This window comes from Trachymyrmex cornetzi, unplaced genomic scaffold (genome assembly GCF_001594075.2).
Source record: "Trachymyrmex cornetzi isolate Tcor2-1 unplaced genomic scaffold, Tcor1.1 scaffold627, whole genome shotgun sequence".
In the NCBI taxonomy this organism is placed as follows: Eukaryota; Metazoa; Arthropoda; class Insecta; order Hymenoptera; family Formicidae; genus Trachymyrmex; species Trachymyrmex cornetzi.
Genome location: NW_017299945.1, coordinates 104,979 through 126,315, shown reverse-complemented (window position 1 = coordinate 126,315; position 21,337 = coordinate 104,979). Strand labels below are relative to the sequence as shown.

At 36.0% G+C, this 21,337-nt stretch overlaps 2 protein-coding genes across 2 annotated transcripts in view; one reads left to right on the top strand and one right to left on the bottom strand.

The window, feature by feature from the left end:
• dtn (transmembrane protein 132C dtn) overlaps positions 1 to 21,337 on the bottom strand; it is a 108,634-nt gene that overhangs the window by 1,219 nt on the left and 86,078 nt on the right. Inside the window, exons 3-9 of the mRNA XM_018516321.1 lie at positions 15,345 to 15,488; positions 10,767 to 11,040; positions 5,459 to 5,602; positions 3,978 to 4,877; positions 2,497 to 2,935; positions 1,236 to 1,672; positions 1 to 119 (exon numbers count right to left, since the gene is read on the bottom strand). Of these exons, the coding sequence (XP_018371823.1) occupies positions 1 to 119; positions 1,236 to 1,672; positions 2,497 to 2,935; positions 3,978 to 4,877; positions 5,459 to 5,602; positions 10,767 to 11,040; positions 15,345 to 15,488 (2,457 nt within the window). The remainder of the gene's footprint in view (positions 120 to 1,235; positions 1,673 to 2,496; positions 2,936 to 3,977; positions 4,878 to 5,458; positions 5,603 to 10,766; positions 11,041 to 15,344; positions 15,489 to 21,337) is intronic.
• Positions 13,162 to 14,858, top strand: LOC108766816 (protein PFC0760c). The gene is made up of 2 exons (XM_018516335.1): positions 13,162 to 13,595; positions 13,692 to 14,858. The coding sequence occupies exons 1-2, from the start codon at positions 13,218 to 13,220 to the stop codon at positions 14,715 to 14,717; spliced, it is 1,404 nt and encodes a 467-aa protein (XP_018371837.1). The 5' UTR covers positions 13,162 to 13,217; the 3' UTR covers positions 14,718 to 14,858.

Sequence of the window (21,337 nt, the reverse complement as noted above, 5' to 3'; positions counted from 1 at the left end):
CCCCCGCTAGGCCGTTGATTGGCAGATGGTAGCTCGATGTGGTTCGGATTGTCGAAGCATGTACCCAATTCAGCCTCGGGTTCCCCTTCGCCTGCCAGCGGATTACTCGTTACTCGTACCTGCAACATAAACCGAGTTTTTTCAATCAAATTGTTTCAACAAATCCCGTTGTTTTTAAAACAATTTACCACTGGGTTATTGAAATGCGCAAAGATATTTACAGCATCAAATCTCGTCGAAAATTCGAATTGATTTCAATTACCGAATTAATCCTAGATGTACTCGTTGGACCGTTATCGCTATCGATGTTATGAAATTTTATTTGTTATTCTTCAAGTTGTTAGTAATCTTTAATAATTTTATGGCATTAAATATTTAATCAATACTAGAAATTAAATGCCTATAACGCTCGAAGCTGAATCTTTAATGCTCAAATAATGCAATGTAAATTATATATATATGTACATATATAATATATATATATATATATATATATATACATGCGTATATACCATATTTGTAGTCATTCGAACTGCGCGCCGAATTGGTTTTCCGGACTTTTAAACGCAATTAAACTACTGTAATGATACCACAAATTAAATTAAATTGACAAGCAATTTTTTAATAATTCGATGCTTAATCAGGCCACATTAGAAAGGTGTTAATGTGCTGAAAAACTGTAAATAAATTTATTGTAAATTAACTTCTAGTATTGATTGTGTTCTCACATGTACGGTCTAAAGTACCATTCTTATTGATTTATAAATATTTAATACTTATGTTGAAAGAAGTAAAGAAGTGAGTCAAGAGATTAATGTGAAAAATATTATTACAGTTATTTGTTGAGAAATAGATAGTAAATGGAATCGTGACATAAATAAAATAAGATCAACAACATGAATTAATATATTTCAAAACTTAACTACTATTAGAAGAAATGTCATTCTATATATTTATTTACAAAATAATGTATATATCTTATTAAAATCGTCTATACAATCAAACAATCTTGCAATTAGAAAACATTTTTTTCCTCCGAATAAACCTGATAAGTGTGATTTCCTGGTCTCATTGATTTAAATTTTAAATAATAGACTAACATTATTACATCTAACGGTGCAATTAACTATCAGGCCATTTGAGAGTTTCGAAATTAGTTTTAATAGGTAATGATTATCGATGGCTTCATTAACGGTTTCACTCACAAATCATTAAATTCACACCGATATGCGTACCTGTTGCGGACCGCAGGCAGCTCGTTCGAGAGTCGCTCTACCTAGCCATACCCAATCGTGTGCGTTGGTGGTCGATTCGCGTGGCGGTCGTCTGCCAGATGCCAGCTGGTTTGCGGCAGCGCGAGCCCTTGCACCCGCGCCAGAAAGCACCGGGACGGCCGCGCCGGTCAACGGGGAGTCCGGTGGCTGGGGCTTGAACTTGCTGGCGTACACCACGCAGGAGACGACAAAGACAACGATCGCGAAGCAGAACGCCGCGAGCAGCACGTACATCCCGATCTCGAGCGGGCTCATCCGCGCTCCGACGCCGTGGTGACGCACGCCGACGCCGCCCATACCCCCTGAAGACATGCCATTAGCTATAGCCGTGCGATGCTGCCGTGCCTGCACCAAAGGCTCGTGCTCGTGCCTGTCTTTCTCGTCTTTCAGCGGTAACCCTTTGCACAGAAAAACAAAGAGAGAGAAAGAGAGAGAGAGGACAGAGTGAGACGGGATACTTGTGCTGAGTTAGAGAGCCGCTGAAAATCTTTCTCCCTTGATGCTTCCAGCTAGACAGCGGCTAGACATGCTATGTCGGATATGCAAAGTTCGTGAGGATACTGAATGTGCGTCTATACTTTTGGCGTTATAATTGAATTCTGATATGTAGCGACTTGATATTACATCTATGCACAATATATAAGTAATTTCAACTTTTCGAACTACTTGGAGATATGAGGAAGAAAAAGAATCATATATTTAAAAGGTGTCCCAAGGGTTTCATTTTCTAATCTCCTTTGGTTCTCATTTAGATTCATAATCGTCTTTATATTGTCAGGATTACGAAATTTGCATCCAACTTTTCTTTGGTCAAATTTTCCATTGTTCGTATAAATCGTATAAGAATATTCGGATATAATAGATATTTCATGTTGAATGATTCAATGATATTATACTTCAATGATTTGTAATGTGTTGCGTCACAATTTATTCTAAGAACTAGACGCATTTGACATTCAGCGAAAGGAGGAAGACTATCAGTTACGAAGGACTGGACGGAAACCGTGAAGAGAGATCACGCATAAATAGGCAGAGAACTTTTTACAAGCCAAATACTTAGTCTCGCGAAGAAAGTTTCCGCTAAGAAATGCAGAACAAAGTGCATACCATGCGCGTTATGTGGCAGTTATAAAGCGTAGAAAAGAACAGAAAAAGTGAAGAGAATGCCAAAAAAGCGAGACAGAAAGATAGAAAGCAGCAAAGAGGAACATGATCTATTTACCGATAAGGATGTCGTGTAGATCGGAAGCTATTTCGCCCCGGCCAGTTTTACGTTCTCTATGATGGTGAGAACCGACAGTGCCACCGCCGTCGTTCTGCACGAATTCCGGCCGATTGGGTACCTCGCTCGAAGCGAAATCCACCTCGACGTTAGCCGACGCGCTTGCCAATGCAGCGGCCGTCGTCCTCTGAGAACCCTTGCTTGAACGTCTACCGGATAATCGGCAGGAATCGGCCAGCTGTAAACTGACACGCAGCAAGTCACCGCGGCCTTCACCGACCGCGATTACACGTGGATGATGGGAAGCGACCATTGGTGCAAACGCCACAACTTCCGGATCCAGACTCTCCACCAGTAAATGGTAATCGCTCACAGCGATTTCCCTGAGGGGTGTACGGGTACTGTCCGAGAACTCCACGTCAATGTCCAGCAATCCTTCCTGTTGATATACAATAACAAATTTGCTTGCCGTGTAACAGTTTTGTTTTGATCATATATACATGCACACGCACACGCACACACACATACATGGTGTTCGGCGAGATTTCTGCCATAGAGCGGACTAAACTAAATCCTCTACCATTTTACAATCTTCACAATAGTAAATTGCGAAAATTGCAAAATGCTTAACAAGAGATTAATTACTAAAAATTGCTGAAAATTGGTATTCAATAATTTTTTACTCAAATACTATCAACTTTATGCAAGAACTAAAAGAGATAAAAATTGTTTATTTTCTTTTCATAAAGTTTTGAGAATTTTTTCAAAATTTTTTAATAACGTATTTTCTCATAATATAATGGTGGTAAAAATAAGAAAATGCAATATTAAAAAATTAATTAAAAATTTTGAAAAAATCCTTAACGCTCTATGAGAAGAAAAGAAACAATTTTTGTCTCTTGCAGTTTTTCTGTAAAGTTGATAGTATTTGAGTAAAAAATTATTAAAGACCAATTTTCGACAATTTTTAGTAATTAATATCTTGTTACCTATTGCGAAAATTGTAAAATGGTAGAGGACTTTTCGACTCAGTTTAGTCTGCTCTATTTACACACGCTCTATGGCACATAATGTGTGTGTATATATATGTATATATATATATATATACATACACACACACACATTCATCTCATCGAGAAAAATGTAAAGTCGATATATCCAGAGTAAAAATTGAATGGATTAACTCAATTTAATAACATTTTTTAACTCTTTAAAGTTCTTTAAAAAAATCGGTATTAATATCATATAAAAAAAAAAGATAAAACATAATTTTTTCAGCAATTAATTTATTATTTCACTTCACAGTTCTAAATTTAAATTTCTTAAAAACATTTAAGCATTAAGTTATTAAACTCAACAACTACTTTTTAATTGACTTTTCTAAATTGTAAATTTTAGCAAAATTACTATTTTTCTCAAGACATATTTGAAACTTGGATACAAATAATAATATTGTACTTATAATAATAATAATAATTTACCTGATATTGGGCGGTAAGTTTTCTCGTAACCGAGGTTTCGGCAACGTATCCGTTCTCGATCGCAGTATCTGGGTTGATAGCGAGTTGAAGTCCGGATACCACTCGGACAGACAGACGTGTCACAGACACGCGATCGTTGCCGACTCTGATTTCCTTCGCGCCGATGACTCTACCAGTGATCGGTGACAGTACCTGCACCTCCGTGCGACCCACTCCGCGTCCCTGAACCAATCTACCTTGAAGAAGCGTCGCTATTCTAGGATCGGAGACACGCAGCATGCCGGCTACGAGGTCAGTGACGCGCAACCAGGTGCGCCGATTGACAAAGTACGAGACTCTACCCGAATCGTGATCAGTTGCTAAGAATCGGGCGTGAACCTCAACCGGACTTTGCTGGAAACGCAATCTGCAATTAGCCGGAGATAGATTCCGATCGATAGAGTTGATTGTATCCCATCCGTGATCATTTCCATTAGATCGAAATCGTTCCTCGTGCTCATCCTCCTCGAGCAGTTCGTCCGGATCGTCCACGTCCATAGACGTGTCCTCTATCGACTCTTCCAGATCAACGGCGCTTCTCTTCTTCGCTCGTGCGGTTACCGGTGGTGTTTCTAATGGCATTATCGACGTCGAAACAACTTCCGTCTTCTGTTCGATCCGCGTCGCATTCAGCAAACTCCGTTTGCTCTTCGCACTTGCTACATGCTCCTCCGGCACCTTCCAACCCTTTATTTGATTCAACCGTGTGTCAGCGACGCTTACTTCCAATGGAAATTCAGGCATCCACACGGTGAATCTTGCTAGACCAGTATACGTGCCGTATTTGACGAGGACCGATGCGTTACTAGAACCCCGGATCTCCGAACCATCCACGTACACGCTACTGCACGAGGATGATACCTGCGAATTTATAGGTATTCGTAACAACGATCAGGTATTAAATATAGTTTGATCCCCTACACCACGATAGTTCGTAATGCACGGTTTGAGTGTAAAATACCAGGATATTGAAAGTATCACTTCATCCATCGATTATACGGGGTATTAGGAGTTTGAAACTCGTGGACATTATCGTTTCTATACTTTTAGGATTTAAAAAAATGATATCGTTATAAATGTGTAGATACCGTTATATAGAATAATGTATATTATGTAAAACTAATTTCTATTTAAAATTTGAAGAGTAGACTCAATATATTTTTAAAAAATAAATCCATACAATTAAATTTCCAAATTCGGACATGTAAAATAATCGTATATTGCCATATTCCTTTATTGAATATGTAGAAATGAAAACAAAAAAAAATATATACATATATATAATATATATAATATAAAGTTCTAAAAGTTATTAAACACGAATGACAACGATAAAAATGAGAAAGCAGCGAATTCTACTGAAGGTATATAATACCAAGATTTCTTCAATTAAATTCCTAAGAATCTAAGTGAGCGCTGAAGATAAATTAAAAAGCAATTACCTTGAGGACACTCTCGTCCTCGGAATGACAGGACGACTGCAGCGTAACATCGGCGACCGTGCCGGCTTGGCTCACAATGAAAACCTTCATCCCCTGCGACACCTGACGTCCCGTCAACACAGCTGTATTCATCACCTCCCAGTTCTGAAGCAAAATATAAAACATTCCCTCTCGCTTGTCGAAGAGAAACTCATAGCTTAAGCTACACTCCAATTTTTCTCATATCTGAAGTGGCAAAGTCCTATTCCTATTTTTAATAGTTTGAGATGAAAGTATGCATATATTTTAATATATATGCATTTCTCTGTAACCTTCATTGATAGAGCAGCCATTATCCATTATTCATAACTGTTATCTATTTTGCCTCGAACTTTATTCCGTTATCGTCGTGACAAGACAAAAGGCGCGGTAAGCGATATTAAAAAATATGTATGTGAACTACCGAAAACATAAAATTCGAAAAACATAAATTAAACAAAACTACGCAGAATACATACGTAGAAAAATGTTAAATTTATCTTCCCTAAAAATATATAATAGTTTATAATTTTTCTATTTTTGTAATAATGTATGTACATATATGTACGTACATACATATATACATAATATTTTAAAATGAATAACTGCACATTACAAAAATATAAACTCTAACAATAAGAAAGAACTAAACTTTTTAAATAAATTTAATATGTGATTTAAAATTTTTCAGTTATTCTATAAAACTAAAAAGAAATGAAACAATATTATCTCTCGTTTTAATTATTTCGTTTGATTCCACTTTTGAAAAGAACACTTGCGGGAAAAGCACGAGTTCTTGATCTTTCATGAAAAGCAGAACTTCAAAGCAGTACAAAAAGCTTGTCTCAGTTATAAGTAAAATCATCTCACTATATATAAACCGATAAAACTATCGATCTTCTCTAATGGTACATATTTTCTCAAATAAGAAAAAAGTTGTTACCGTAAAGAAGTTGATCCGCACATTTCCGAAATAAGCCATTAATATATAATCTAACGATTTAACATCATGAAAAGTTTAAACGAGTTCAAAAATGAGAACCAATGGATTTCCGTGAACTCGTGCAGTTATTTTACAACTGTTGAAGACTTGTTCTTGCTGCTTGCCGCGATGTTGCTCGTACACGTGGAAGATTACTTGCCACGTTTACACGTTTTACGTGTACGCGTCGTCCGTGTACTTTACACTAGTTCGTCAACGGGGGAGTTCCGCAAAGGGGTTGGTTGGGTAGGGTCGGTCGGCCAGACTAGTAAGCCATTTCCAAGTTCGCTTCCGTCCATACAGACCGGCAGCCTTTGGAAGGAACATCAAACGGCTCGGATATTGCAGCGAGGGAATTTAAATCCCTGACGCCACGTTGGGGTGTATGCGCCAGCCAACTATACACTATATACATATACTATATCTCTCGCGTGGACGAGCGTGCTCTCTTGCAATGATAAAAGCAGCGAGTGTAGTTTACATTCGAACGCGAACCGCGGCTCCTTCCCTTTCTTTCGTCAAATATTTTCTCATCTGAACCAAGACTCACGAAAATATTTACGAGACTAGACTACACGTCCGTGTAGTTTGTATCTCGCCGTGCAGAATGCATTGTTCACGAAAGAAACGCGAGAAATTCCCTGAGAGGAATCACTTGTTACTGATTTTTTGATTCAGTTTCTATTGCGTAATGTATTATACAAATTGCTAATAAAATATATGAAGAGTTCAATATCGTACTATTTGACAGTTTTTATTGTAATTTAAAAAAAATGCATAAGAAAAATTTTTTAAACTGTTTGCAATATTTGCTTCTTCCAATATTTCTAATATTTGTGACGTTATTCCTTTTTACATAAAAGGAAATATTTTAATCCTTCGCGAGCACATTTAAGAAAAATTTGTTAAAGTCATTTTTCTATTGTTTGAATTTTTGAAACTTTTATTTGGAAACATCAAAGGATTAAAGTCGGTTTTACTCTTATGTGAAAATTTATAATTGAATAGCGCTTTCTTTCCTAACTTTCTATATTAATCATTTGCAACAATATCGGGCTAATAATGGTCCGAGATGCGATTAATGGCGTGTAATTAATTAAGAGTTTTAGAAATCAACTTAAAAACTTTTTTATTTACTGTACAAATTTCTGGTTTACTTTCTTGACTTCACAAGAAACGTCAATCTCCAAATTGTAAAATTCTTCAATTTAAGATTGTTAGAGTAAGCTTTAAGCAAATCTCTCATGAGAAGATTTAATATAAAAGAGAAAAAAAATTTTGATAGAGAGAGAGAGAGAGAGAGAGAGAGAGAGAGAGAGAGCGAGCTATCAAATTAAGATCGAATTGAGACAATTTAGAACTATATTTTTTTATGTAATAATAAATTTTTACCATATTCAAAGTATCTAGAGAAAATTGATATTATTATACATATATGTTTGTAGATTCTAATATGTGTTGTATATGTACATTTCAATGTAATTAATTTACTCTCTGCGGAAAATGTGCATGTCCTTTTTATCTTCGGCAATGTATTTTGTTCCTTTTAATAGCTCAAAAGATTGACCCGCTGCAATTTTGAAGAGTGTAATATATACAATAATGAGTACAAACTTGACGCATGAATTTAGCAGTTTAACTTTCAGAATCATAAATTTATATTTTAATACACGAATGAAGCACACAGTTATTTTCCAGATATTTCCGAGATCAACGAGGTTATTCTGTGAGTTTATTAAAACAACATGGAGAACATTTTCAACGTAGAATGATGTTTCATCGACGGCGAATGGAAGGAGGTTGATGGATATAAGAGAAACGCAAGGATTTTACATTGCTGTGCATAAAATATGTATACAATACACGGGCTATTACTTTGATAAATTTCAGCAGAGAAAACAAGCGCGCGTGTCAGAGGTCGCTAATTGATAAATGAGATAATTAATTCGTTTACATATCCTTTTGAAGGCGCCGCGTGCTCGTTCTCTCGCTCGCTCGTTCGCGTAAAGTTGTCGGGACTTCGTCCGTGCTTGTTGATTATCCTTACTCTAATTGCAGCTCCTTCCACGCGCGAGACTGTGTGAGTAAAGTTTTTAATTAAAAGAGACCTCGTGCAACCTCTTTTCTCGATGCTTTCGATCTTTACCCTGCGTCATCCGCCAATACTGATTCTCGATTTTAAGATCGACCTTATTATAATAGCACTGTCAAATTTGACTTAACTTATAGATATGTATAACGAATTTGCAAAATTAGTAACTAATGACGTTATCTATGAAATGTCGCAAAAAAAAAACTGTCCAACATTAATCATCTTTCATTTAAAGTCTTTAGCAATAATATTGATAAAAATCACACACTTGTAAATTTTCCATAGCATTATGTCTTTAAAAATAACATTCAAAAATTAAAATTTTATTTGTAAAAATAGAATTCACAATTGCAAAATGTCTATTAAGTATGATTTTGCAAGACATCCTGCTATTGTAAAACCATATTATACGAACTTTTCATTGAAAATACCGGTTTAACACGGTATTTTTATTCTTCACCAATTATTGTATGAATCGCGTAAATATCTTTCTTACAGTTAATTAATTGTCTAATGCCCAATTTCTTCACTTTCAGATAAATTGCGGATAACCTTATCCAGGAGATATCTCCATTGTATTCTGGGAGATATCTCTTGGATAAAGTTATCTAGAGGTGAAGAAATTGGGCATAAGACTCTATTCTGGGTGAATGTGTCTGATCATTTACGCGATCTTCATGTTGACTTTCATACACAGAATTACGTACTGTGCACCTGCTATATCGTGTTACTGGAAATTGTGAGCATGTTATGGATAATGTGGAACCGTCAGATCTAATTTACATACCAACAGGCGTGTGTTCTAATTGCGAGGACTTGTTGTGGCATGGAAAATAATTACGAAAACCATATTTAATTGTCATATATCAATATAAGCACATCTATCACCGATTTCAATTTCTTTTATCGAATGAAATTCGATAAAATTTGATTAGAAAACAAATTGGTCTTATTACGAAAATATTTGTTATATATTACATAATATATCATTGATGAAAATAATCGAAATAGGTTAATCATTTTTTTACAATTGAATTATTATCACTATTAAGATATATTCAGAACCACATTATTATTTTGCATATGTTACACATTTCTTACAAACTATAAAGAAAATTAATGTTTCACTCTACATACATCTCACTTTATAAAGGAACGCAAAGATGCGTCGACGCCGTTCAACGTGCGGCAATCAAAAATTTCATTACGATCCGTTGTTACAGCAGATGCTCTGCGGTATCGATGGAATTTTGCCACGGACTGGAAATATCGCCGTTATGATGAAGGCGCGGGCGCGGAAAAGCCGAAGAGAAAAGCATCAGAGTGCTCGCCGTGGGAGCCAAAGAGGGAAAAGCATTATCCTTTGTCGATCTTCTCTCTCTCTCTCTCTCTCTCTCTCTCTCCCCCTCTCTCTCTGTCTGTCTCTTTTCACAGAGCTTTTCCTTTTTCTCATCGCCTTTCCTTTCTTTTTCTCTCTTGTCTCGGTACTCGCGAGGATCGTAGATTGGCCGACCGAGTGGAAACAGATTCTCGCGCGGTGAGGTGATCGATATACGCGACCGTATTGATCGTGCTCGTCGTTCGAGTTAGCTCTTTTCCAAGGGATTTTCACAGACGAAGAACGAAGCACGAGGTGCAGGAGACGAAGGACAAAGAATGTCACAATGAAAATAATCGTAAACGAGAGAAAAGCATCAAAATCCTCTCTAACCGAAATCGCAAAAATCTTTCAAATACTTTTCTCTATGTCTCAAAATTCTTGATTTTCTACTATATATAGTTATAGATTATGACGTAATAAGCGTAAAGACTTTCTTGTAGTCTATCAGCATTACACATTTTTATAACTTAAACTTTACATTAGTATTCTACTTATCTATGTAAGAAAAATATAATTTTGTACCACTGAAATTCAATTCGTAAAAAGGCTTTCTTTTCAATCGCGTGAAAAATATTGGCGTGTTTCAATATTTTCGCTAAAGAAAACTGTCTCAAAACTGATCAAAGAATCTGCCGTTAAAAATAATATGTGAAAAGTAAGATATCTTGTAGATAGACACATATGTATCTATATATACGCCCACATAATAATATTCCAGATACGGTTGTGACTACTTCTTCTGAACTTTTGACGCATTCTATTGTTATATATAAATTTTTTTCAAATTCACATGCATAAATTTCGAATTAAAATTGCTAGAAGAATCGCGTATTACCTTAGAGATCGGAAGCACCGCTTGTATATCATCCTTCTGTATCTCTAGCCGTGCCTGCAGTTTCCGTCTCTCGATCGTGTGATGATGATGATGGTGCTGCAGCTGGCGTTGCTGCATTCGCTGCTGCTGATCGACGCCCGTCAACTGCGAGCCGTTCTCCTCTTCGCCTTCGAGCGCGTAACGCACGCTCCATACGATTCTACCGCCGTCCCAGCTTCCGCCTATGCCTTCCTCGCTAGCCTCCAACAGCATCGTCATTATTTCTTCTGCGGATCTAAATAAAAAGAAAGAAACAATAATCTTGGAATGTCCATGAGATTCTCGCAAAAAAAAAAAAAATTAAAGAACGCAGATTACTTTTCGAAAAGTAAAACGATATAAGGTAAGAATTACATTAGAATAATAATGCAACAAGAATTCATAAATTCGTGATTATAAATGATTCTTTAAAAGCGTTGAGAATAACTCTGTGGAAATTGTGCATTATCAACATTTGATAAAGGAGATTCGAACGAATGTTCGTTCATTCACTCGTGTAAGTACTGCACCTTCAATGATTAATGTTATTCTCTTCCAAGTGGATTCGCGAGAATGAGTGCAGAAATTAAAAGGAACGATAACTCGCCTGTTAGTCGGCTGTTACATCGCAAACACAGAAAATTGTACGTCATTACAAGAATTTAACGATTCTCTTGCGCGAGGGACTTTGTATTTTCCTCGACATACGCTTTAAAAGCGTTTCTCCAAAACGTCTTTACTTGTTCCTGTTTCCAGCTATACACGCGATCCCCTGTCTCATTCATATTTTACGACGAGAAATGGGCGATGTCGGATTAAAGTTGCTGTAAAACGAGCAGTTTTCACGAGAATTAGGAATTAAAGTACAATTAAGTATGCATAGACATGTAAATACATATAATTAGATTCGTTAAGAGATATACAAATTTATCGAATTCCATCCAACAAACCATTTTTACGATGTTAAATTGCGAAAAAATATATCCTTTCAAAATAAAAATGTAATTATTCCAAAATTAGATCGCTAATACGCTAAAAACTGAGGTTGTAAACTGAGGTTGTATTTCCAAATTGAATCAGAAACTGTTATTAATAGTTTTTTTTTAATATCTCAATTTTATATACGAGTTATATATACGGAATGGAAATCACTAGGTATAATAAAAAATCTAGCAGTATATTTAATAAACTACAATAACGTTAATAAAAACAAAAATATGAAGTATACCTTTACTTTGTAATAAACCGTGCAAGCGAATAAAAATATAAAGATTAAATAAAAAATAATACTTCTTTTACTAAAAATGCTCCTGAAAAATATTTATACAATATATATTTCAGTTTTATTTTTTCGTTCAAATTGAGAGATAGTTTTTGTTTCTTCAATAATTTGATAAAATTAACTTGAAAGAAATCATTATACAATATATATCGTTAACAATAAATTTGAAATAAAGTATATGTAATTTATAGTCTATAATGATATAAGTAATAGTGCTTTTGAATCATTATCGAAGGATGCTGTGATAAGCAGAATAAAATTACAATAGTCATCAAATTTAAAAGTGTAAATTGCTATCGAGTTGCCATCAAAGAATGATGATGAGTTCGGTAAAGAGTTAATAATATCCGACGAGAGTTGGATTTTCTCTCTCGACGCTATCCATAATTCTCGGTAGGGTTTTTTCTTCTTTATGCCGAACACTCTCTTAGTAAGCATCTCGTTCGCAGCGTCAGTCGCTCATTACGTCTTCTCGAGATTCTTATCTTATCGAGATGAAGGCAGCGACGTTATTTCAAAGTAATTATTCTGCAGCCTCGAGCCACTTGCCTAGCTATGAGGAGCCGGTATCACACGCATCGAGTCTGATCTCGATGCGAGAGCCGTCGCGTTCGCTACCAGCGCGCGCCGCGTAGAATCTCGATAAGCGGAACCTCCGGCTAAGAACCCTCGCCCACCGCCTTCTTCTCCTCCTCCTACTCCTTATCGTGGCCGTTGATCCACGTTGCGTGCGTGCCGGGCGGCGTTAACCCTTCGCTCGTGTTCGCTGGTGTTCGCTGGTGTTCGCGCGCGATCGATGATTCGCGGCTGAAGCGGGTGCAAATCGCCAATCTCGCGAAAGCACGCTCCAAGCTCCAAGCTCCAAGCCAAAGTTCCAAGTGCGAATCGAAGTGGAATCAAAGCAGACCATCAACGAGTTAACGGCGATAACGAAAATCTCTCTTTGCTCGCTCGGATTTCCCCACCTATCGCCCTCTGTCCTCTCTGCTTCTCCACCGATTTCAGCACGCATCGCATCGCTACGTCAGCAATAGCGTGTTTCGCTCGATGACTCCTTTCTTTATCAGCGTTTCGCAACCACGGTATATATAAGGCGACCATCTGACCGCCATCGTGAGTGCAAATCGCCCTTCTAAGTTGCACGATCGATTATGCGTCGTGGTGCGCTATTTTTTTTCGCGAGTTTTCTCGTGGGATTTACAGCTACGTACGTTGTCTGGGCGCAAGATGTGCAGAATCAGAATGATGCGTTAATAACGACAACGACGACAGTGATCACGGTCAATGACACTACTATAGATGAAAAAAAGTCCGACAGCTCGAGTTCATCTAGCGAGGAGAAAGTTGCTGATAAGCGTACAAGGAGAGACTTGTACCTTAGCAGTAAATGGATGTCTCTCGAGAACGAGGAGCAGTTGGAAGAAACGAAGGAATTTGAGCGTGTGAGACGTGCAACCAAGCGGAAGAAAGATGACGACGATGACAACAGTAGCTCTTCCAGTGATGACGATGACGATCATGATGATGATGACGACAACGATGACGACGATGAAAATTGTTGTAAAAAAAGCAAAAAATACCGTGTAAAATCAAAAAAGAAAGATAACGGTGAAAATTGTGACGACGATGATAATGGTTGTAAGAAACGATTCGTGAAATCGAAGAACGATGAAAGAAATGATGACGACGAAAAGTGTGATTGTGACAATAATGATGATGATGATGATGATGATGATGATGATAATCATAAAAAGAATAAAAAACAACGCGGAAAATCAAAAAAGGATAATGACAATGACGATGAAAATTGTGATGATGACAATGACGACAATGAAGACAACGGTGGTGATGATGATTCATCTTCGTCTTCTTCATCATCCTCAGAAGAGGACGAGAGAAAACGAGGAAAAAGGCATATTAAAGAGGATACTTTGCAAAGTATATCATCGTCCGAAGAAAAGAAAAATAAACAAAAAGATCAATTTATCCAAACGATTCAGGATGCATCAAACAGCAATTCGTCTGAAGAAGAGAACAATCCGAAAAGTCGACTTATCAGAGGGGTCAAGGTTAACACGGAAAGTGGATCGTCATCCGAAGAGGACAAGCCGAAGAACTTGCGATTTATCCGAACGACTGAGGATACTTCCGGAAACGACTTGTTCAAGGGGAAGAACAAACCGAAGAATCGATTTGTCAGAATGGTCGAAGATACTTTGGACAAGAGTAAATCATCGTCCGAAGAGAAGGACAAACTGAGGAATCGATTTGTCAGAATGCTCGTTGATACTTCGAAAGAGAGTAAATCGTCCTCCGCGGAAAGGAATAAACCGAAGAATCGTCTTGTTCGGTCAACCGAAGATTCGTCGATGAGAGAATCGTCGTTTGAAAAAACGGGCGAAGCCCCTTTCTTTATTCGCGCTTACAAAGTTGAAGATGTCAGTCAACCGCAGCGTACCATAAAGCAAATCGACATACCGCACAATCGAGTGATTCGGTCGAAGAATGACAAGAAAGAGAAGACGGAGAAGAAGAAAAAGAAGAGTACAAAGAATACAAAGACGAAGCGCCATTGCACGCCTAAGGCGACTACTGTGAAAGCAGATATCTTAGATCAAACGACGCTACCATCGGAACATCTTCCGGTTTGATAGGATTAATTTTCGTACCATATTTCTTTAACGTTAAAAATATATAATAATACACAAAGAGATTGCATCACGTAATTTAGAATAAATATTGTTACTTGTGTGAGATTAGCTAAACTCTTTAAATCATATTACATGCACTCAAATAAATAAATTTATTTAATCTATTCTTAAATATGTTAAATCTCGTTAAAGACTTTTCGAAAAAATAATAAATATTATAATAATTATTAAATGTAGATTTTATAATTAAAAATAAATTGATGTAAAAAAAAATTCAATTGTTAAATATTAATCTCTATTAAAATAACGCTTTGTGATAAAAGATGTTAATTTAAAAATAAGAAAGCCAAATTTTATGCAGTATTGAAAGCACAATTTAACAAGTCTTAACTTTTCAACATTCGTTCGCTCGAAAATTCTTGTATTATTCGATTTGCAGCAAGACCTAATTCGTTCATATTCTCGGTTTAACGAACGGAAGCGAGGGATTTAAATTGCTCATTACATTAACTGCCCTCATGTTCACTAATTCCAGTAAGAGTCTTTCTAAACTTGCCGACGTATGTCGGTTTAATGAGGGCAGATTGCGCGACAGAACTATTCCAAAAGGGTACTTCATGTACTTACGTGCTCGATACACGCGACGAGTTCTCCTTACGTCGCGCTGTGAACGTGGCGGCTGTGTTCTTCACATTGACATCACTAACGACAATCCAGTCCGGGCTGCTAGATGAAGCATCTAGGATTTTCACGCCGGACTTTACTCGCGCTCTGAAACATGCCGTAAATATATGGTTCTAACGTAAGTCAAGTAATGAACGGAAAAAGTGAAATGAAACGCTAATGAAATTAAATAGAAAAGAAATCTCCTACAAAATATATATAATTAATCCTTTATTCTCTATAAAGATGAATATATCTCGTTATCCGTTAATTATAGAGAAAAGATCGTTCCGAATCGTTTAATAACTTTATATACATGTAATCGGCCGTTATGTAACACAAAAATGTATCGTTACAATAATATCGATTTAGATTATATTTGTAACATATATCTCTCGAACTATATTATATTCTCAAACACACGATTCAAATAGTGTTTGAAAAATAGATTAATTAAGATAGTTTTCATGAGCCCGATCATATTGCATTTTAAATATATTTATATTCAAATATATATCTGCATTATAATATTGAATAATCTGTATGTTTCAATATCTTTTCGATTCTCTGAAAAGAATATTTAACTGAATTTCAGATCAAGAATATATGGAAATGTTTTGCTTGGCTTATTCATTATTGTTTGGTAGTTTTGTAATTCAATAATTTTAAGTGTACGCTAATCTTCCAATATAGGAGATCAATTTTCAAAATTGGTAAACCTTTCAGGAATTTCGACTAACGACCAATACTCAAATTTGATGTGAAAGTAAAGTGTGTTAGAGATAGATTGTAAGATGATAGATTGTAAAGTTCAAAGGAGGATATTCCCCTTTGCACATATGTGGGTATATGTATAAAATACAAGTCACATATGTAAAGTTTCAGAAGTGTTTCCTTCCAACAATGACTCATACAAGTCTATAATACCGCGCGACTTTTATTACTCATCGTATTGATCTGTACGCATTTTTTTCATCCGTATTATTAGCTATGTTCTTCTGTCATAAAAAATGAATGAACGTACAGTTCTTCTCATGAGACCTATTGCCCTAATGTTGCCCTAACAATATCGTCAAGTATAAGTACTTATGTAGTCTTTGAGTTGTCTCCTACGAAAGTAACAAAATACAGCTTGCATTTCTTCAGGCGCGAGCTGATTTTTTAAATATAATGATACACGTTATTTAGAAATTAATGTTACATACATATAAGAAAAAGATAGAAAGATATGAATATAAAACCAATTTCTCTATTCTGTGTAATTGCACTCAATTATTCCTCCCTCGATCTTGCCAGTTATTCACTGTAAATTGTCGAACGTAAATATCGGATTTTCATTCGATCGGACTCTGATGCACCGTGGTGGACTCTTCAGATATAGTACCATGCTTCGAACATCTCGATTTTTAGTTGTCGTTGCAATAATACCGTGCTATTTCTCGTTGAAGCAATGTCGCGTGCACTCTCGGCGAATCCGCGATAATTTTGAAAGCTACATTGAAATTTAAGGATGTATTAGACGTACAGTCCCTGCAAAGAAAATTAAATTTCGAAGTACATTTAATATTTATACACTTCAAATAAACTATATATATATATATATATATATACACACATACATACATATATATAAAAGTTATGTGAATAAGATTATATTTTTGTTTAATAACACATTTTTGTAGTTTGTTTATTTTATTTATTATTATTTTTATTGTTAAAAATTAAAATTTCAAAAATGATAAAAAATTTACATTTTTCATTTATGAATATTTTAAATCCTCAAAATAATTTATGCAAAGTTTCATTGCGATTCAACTGATTAGTTACAAAGATATAAAACAAATACCTATTTATTTTGTTTATTTACTGGACTAGTTGATGCATCGCAATGTAACTCTACGTATAATCTTGAATACATAATGTACTTATATTAAAAAATTGAAATTTTTATCATTTATTTTATAATACATTTCCATATATTTTTATTAGAGCACAGATTAAAAAAATATAATACTACTATTTATTAAAATGACTTATGATCCAGATAGTAAACCGTCACCAACTTTGTCGTATTATCATATTTTTAAACGTGATTTAGAATAATCTGTAATTTCTTCACAATTTGGTTATTTTGTAAATATGTACAAAACATCCTTAAGTGGCACGACCGCGAAACGAAGCTGCAAGAAAGCGCGAGCGTCAATAATGCGAATTTCGTATGCATTTCACGTTTTATCGTTTGCGTTTGTGACACTTCCCATTTGTCTACAATCTTTCTCGCCGATACTTTTATCGAGTGATATTCAGGTTTAGAATCATTCTTAAAGTTTCCGGGAAATGTAAAAAAAAATATATATGAAAGAAAAAAAATGCTAGTACACACATGAGTTACAAAGGTATGCAAAAAGATTTACTCTGATTAATCCGAATGAACCCTAACCAAATTAATGATTTACTCCAGAATAAAAAGAGTAATGTTCAATAGAGAGAATATAGCAAGAAATTAAATGCTTTTATAACTTCATCGTTCTTTTTTAAAAAGATAAAAGTTAATTTTCTGCAAATTTAAGAAAAAATATAAATAAAATATAATCGTATCTCTGTATTCTTTGATAAGTTCAAGCCGGTACATCTTACTTCAACAGCATCTATTTTTATGTTTATCGTTATATACTCATACATTAGCACTTTTACTAGCGAAAAATTCTTTCCAAATTGGCTAAAGAATTCGCCAAACTATGCGACAAAAAGCACTATGTGACGAGTCTTTGATCTCGAGATTTTTGCATAGTGATTGAGAACGTTTTTGAAAAATTCTTAATCACGAAAGAATCATGGACGATTACACGGAAATACGCATATCCAGATGGAACATTCGCAACATTCGTGCCGTTTGTCTTTTGTCTTCGTAGCATCGCGAAAGAGCATAAGGACATTTCTTATATTCGTCTGCGACTGTGAGAGACATTTTCTTCATCATCGTCGAGTCAATTCGCTCACGCGAGGGAGGAGGTTGCATTCCTCGCTCCGAACGAACTCACGCTCTAGTTACGTGACCGGGTCATATATAGGGTCGGTAATGTCAGTATCATATATGGTGAGGGAGGAGAGGAATGCGGCTAAAGAAATGCGTCTGTCTGACGCCGCGACGCTCAGATATTCGCTATGATGCGACGTAACGCGGTACACCGCGATTTTTTTTTACAGCAAATCGTATACTCGCACTTCGCAGCTCGCTGTCGCGATGCAGACAAGCTAGACGATAATCCGATCGAGATTGTTCGGAGTGTGCTTCGGAGTGTGCGCTATCAGCACTAGTGTCATTCTATTTTTATCGTTTATTAGACGTAAAACAGGATAAAATGATGCAATAGCGCTAATAGTGTGCTCCATATACAGTATCCTCCATAAGTTTGGGAACATCCTACGTTTTACGGGAAAGCCATTATACAATAAACACTTGTGTTCCTTGTATATGCACGGGTCATTTAATTATAGTTTAACGATTTCTATAAAAGTGATAAACTATTTGAATCGCAAGTTGATTTCAGACTCCGTAAAAATTGTAAAATGACCCCGAAGAATCAGATTTCGTATGAATCGCATTTTAATTAAAATTCCATATTTTAATAGCATGTTATTAAATCTTTAATTGAGAAAAGACGAAATAATTATTTACAAACCTGTAAAACCTGTAAAGTAGGGTGTTCTCAAACTTATGGAGGGTACTGTACATATATTTATGATTTCGTATTCCTTTTCGAACAATCGCTCTCTTGATATTTTCAATAGGAATAGAATTATTATATGAAATGTTAAAACTATTTTTTAAAACATAGAAATGAAAGATAAGACATTCGTATCGAATGCTATACATTACAACTTGTATAATTTATTTGAAACATGCACTCTACCATTGTAGCAATGTATCTTCTTAAATCTCTGTTTGCGACTACAGTCTTCAGCCTCGAGGAAATCGTTCCTAATTCAAGTTGTGAAACGAGAATTTTCAAGTGCGCGAATGTAATGTCGCCCGGTAAGCGGATCTCGCAGTAGAAAAGTGCACCGAGTGGCTAATACGAAACTTCGGCTCAAACCAGACCGGATATTGCCTCTTCAAGTTCCTTCGGTATATTTACCCAAGCCAAGGAAGCGGCCAGCTAATACGTATTTAAAGCTGCTGCCAATACCTTCCATAATAACTCAATTTGCTTTTTTCCCTAGAAAAAACAGGGACCGGTGTCTCTTATCGCCAGAGTTTATCGCATTTTCCCTTGTACGTATTGCCGTAACATTAGATCAGCAAGAAGGAATTCAAAGCGCGGAAACGATTACAAGGAACATGACATTTTCCTAAGATCCCAGTATGAAATATTCCTAAGGCGAAATGTCGCTCTAAGGTCAAGTCCGATTTCTTGTGCACGTTTCTAGCAAATATCCAGCGAGAGATACTACGATATCGCGGTAGTCGACCGGTATTTCCGATTGAAAATCCTCAAGAAATGAAATGAATGTTCATTTACTACTGATAACGAAGGAACAATTATCTATTCCATTATTAGCGTAACTACATGCGCCGATATTTTATGTTGATATCGTACACATGATCTCTTATCTGAAGTAAGTTTTAGATTAATCGGTTGCAAACTGCCAAGTTTAAGATCTTTGCGGATGTCTCGCTTCAAAATTCCGCTGGCGTCAAACATTACAGCAACGGCTTGGCACTGCGGCGCATACTGTGCCGCATATTGCAAAGCATATCGTTGGCTACACACATACACACACATTGTGTGTTAACTTTGTCTTCACAATCATACTAACGACACGGAAGCGCAGTTCTTCCGAAAAGAACCCCATGCAATTGTTCTCCATCCCGAGCGTCATAATTTAAGCATACAAAAACAAGCATAATTACGATCTCTGCCAAGTTCGCCTTCACTTCTGGCAATTAATTTACATATCTCTGCTCTTAATCGTTCCGACGGATCCAAAACTTTAATTAAATTGAGCTAAAAGTAAATTAAGCTTCAAACAACAATAGAAAAAAGCGTGTCATGCGTATAACAAAAATCTAAATCTGTACAAAACATCAATTTATTCCCCTTTCTACAATACTGTAATAAGACATGGAAGTGCGCTGCATAAAAATTTATCAAAGTAATTAACGGAATACAACCTCTTTAGATATGTATTCCTACATATTTTTTATATCATTTATTCAGTAAACATTGTACTTTCTATAAAGTTCAAGTTTTTATAATTTTAATTTTTATATTTTAAGCCTTAATCGAACTTTTATTCGTTTAATAAGAAAAAGATGAGAGATAAAGACGAAAGAAATGGTAAATCTCCTAAGGCAAAATCAGAATTGAGTTAAAACGAACCAACTTCTCTATTAGATTTATTTTTCTCGCTAATTATATCGCGTTCACAAATGACAACAGAGTAGTAACTACAGATTAACCAAGAATTAGTGGAACGGCGACACGAAAGGGGCGGATATTGGGTCATCGTTAAACGGCGCTCAGAATGCCGGCTAGGCGAGTTAAGAGCGAACCAATTACAAGTTTCAGATCAAGTTATTTCCGCGAGCCTATCTTGGATTTACATACAAATCGCCGATGTGCAAAACGACGCGACGGCCAGGGAACGCTATCGGGAACGATCACGAATGCATGCATGCGCGCACATTTCCACGCTGAACGCTAACGAATGACCGAATATCGCTTTAAAATTACCATTTATTCAATGATTGCATCTCTCTCTTTTTTGGATACTTCTAGTTGTTCATGTTTTGGCCGATCGATCGATATTGATAGGGATACTATCATGTGTGGATTTAGCTGTGGAGAATCAACAACACTCATATGTATTATGAAGAAAAAAACCGATCACAATATAGATTTAGTATAACTCTGATCATGAATCGTACAGCCTTCCAATCAGTGTGCATGATT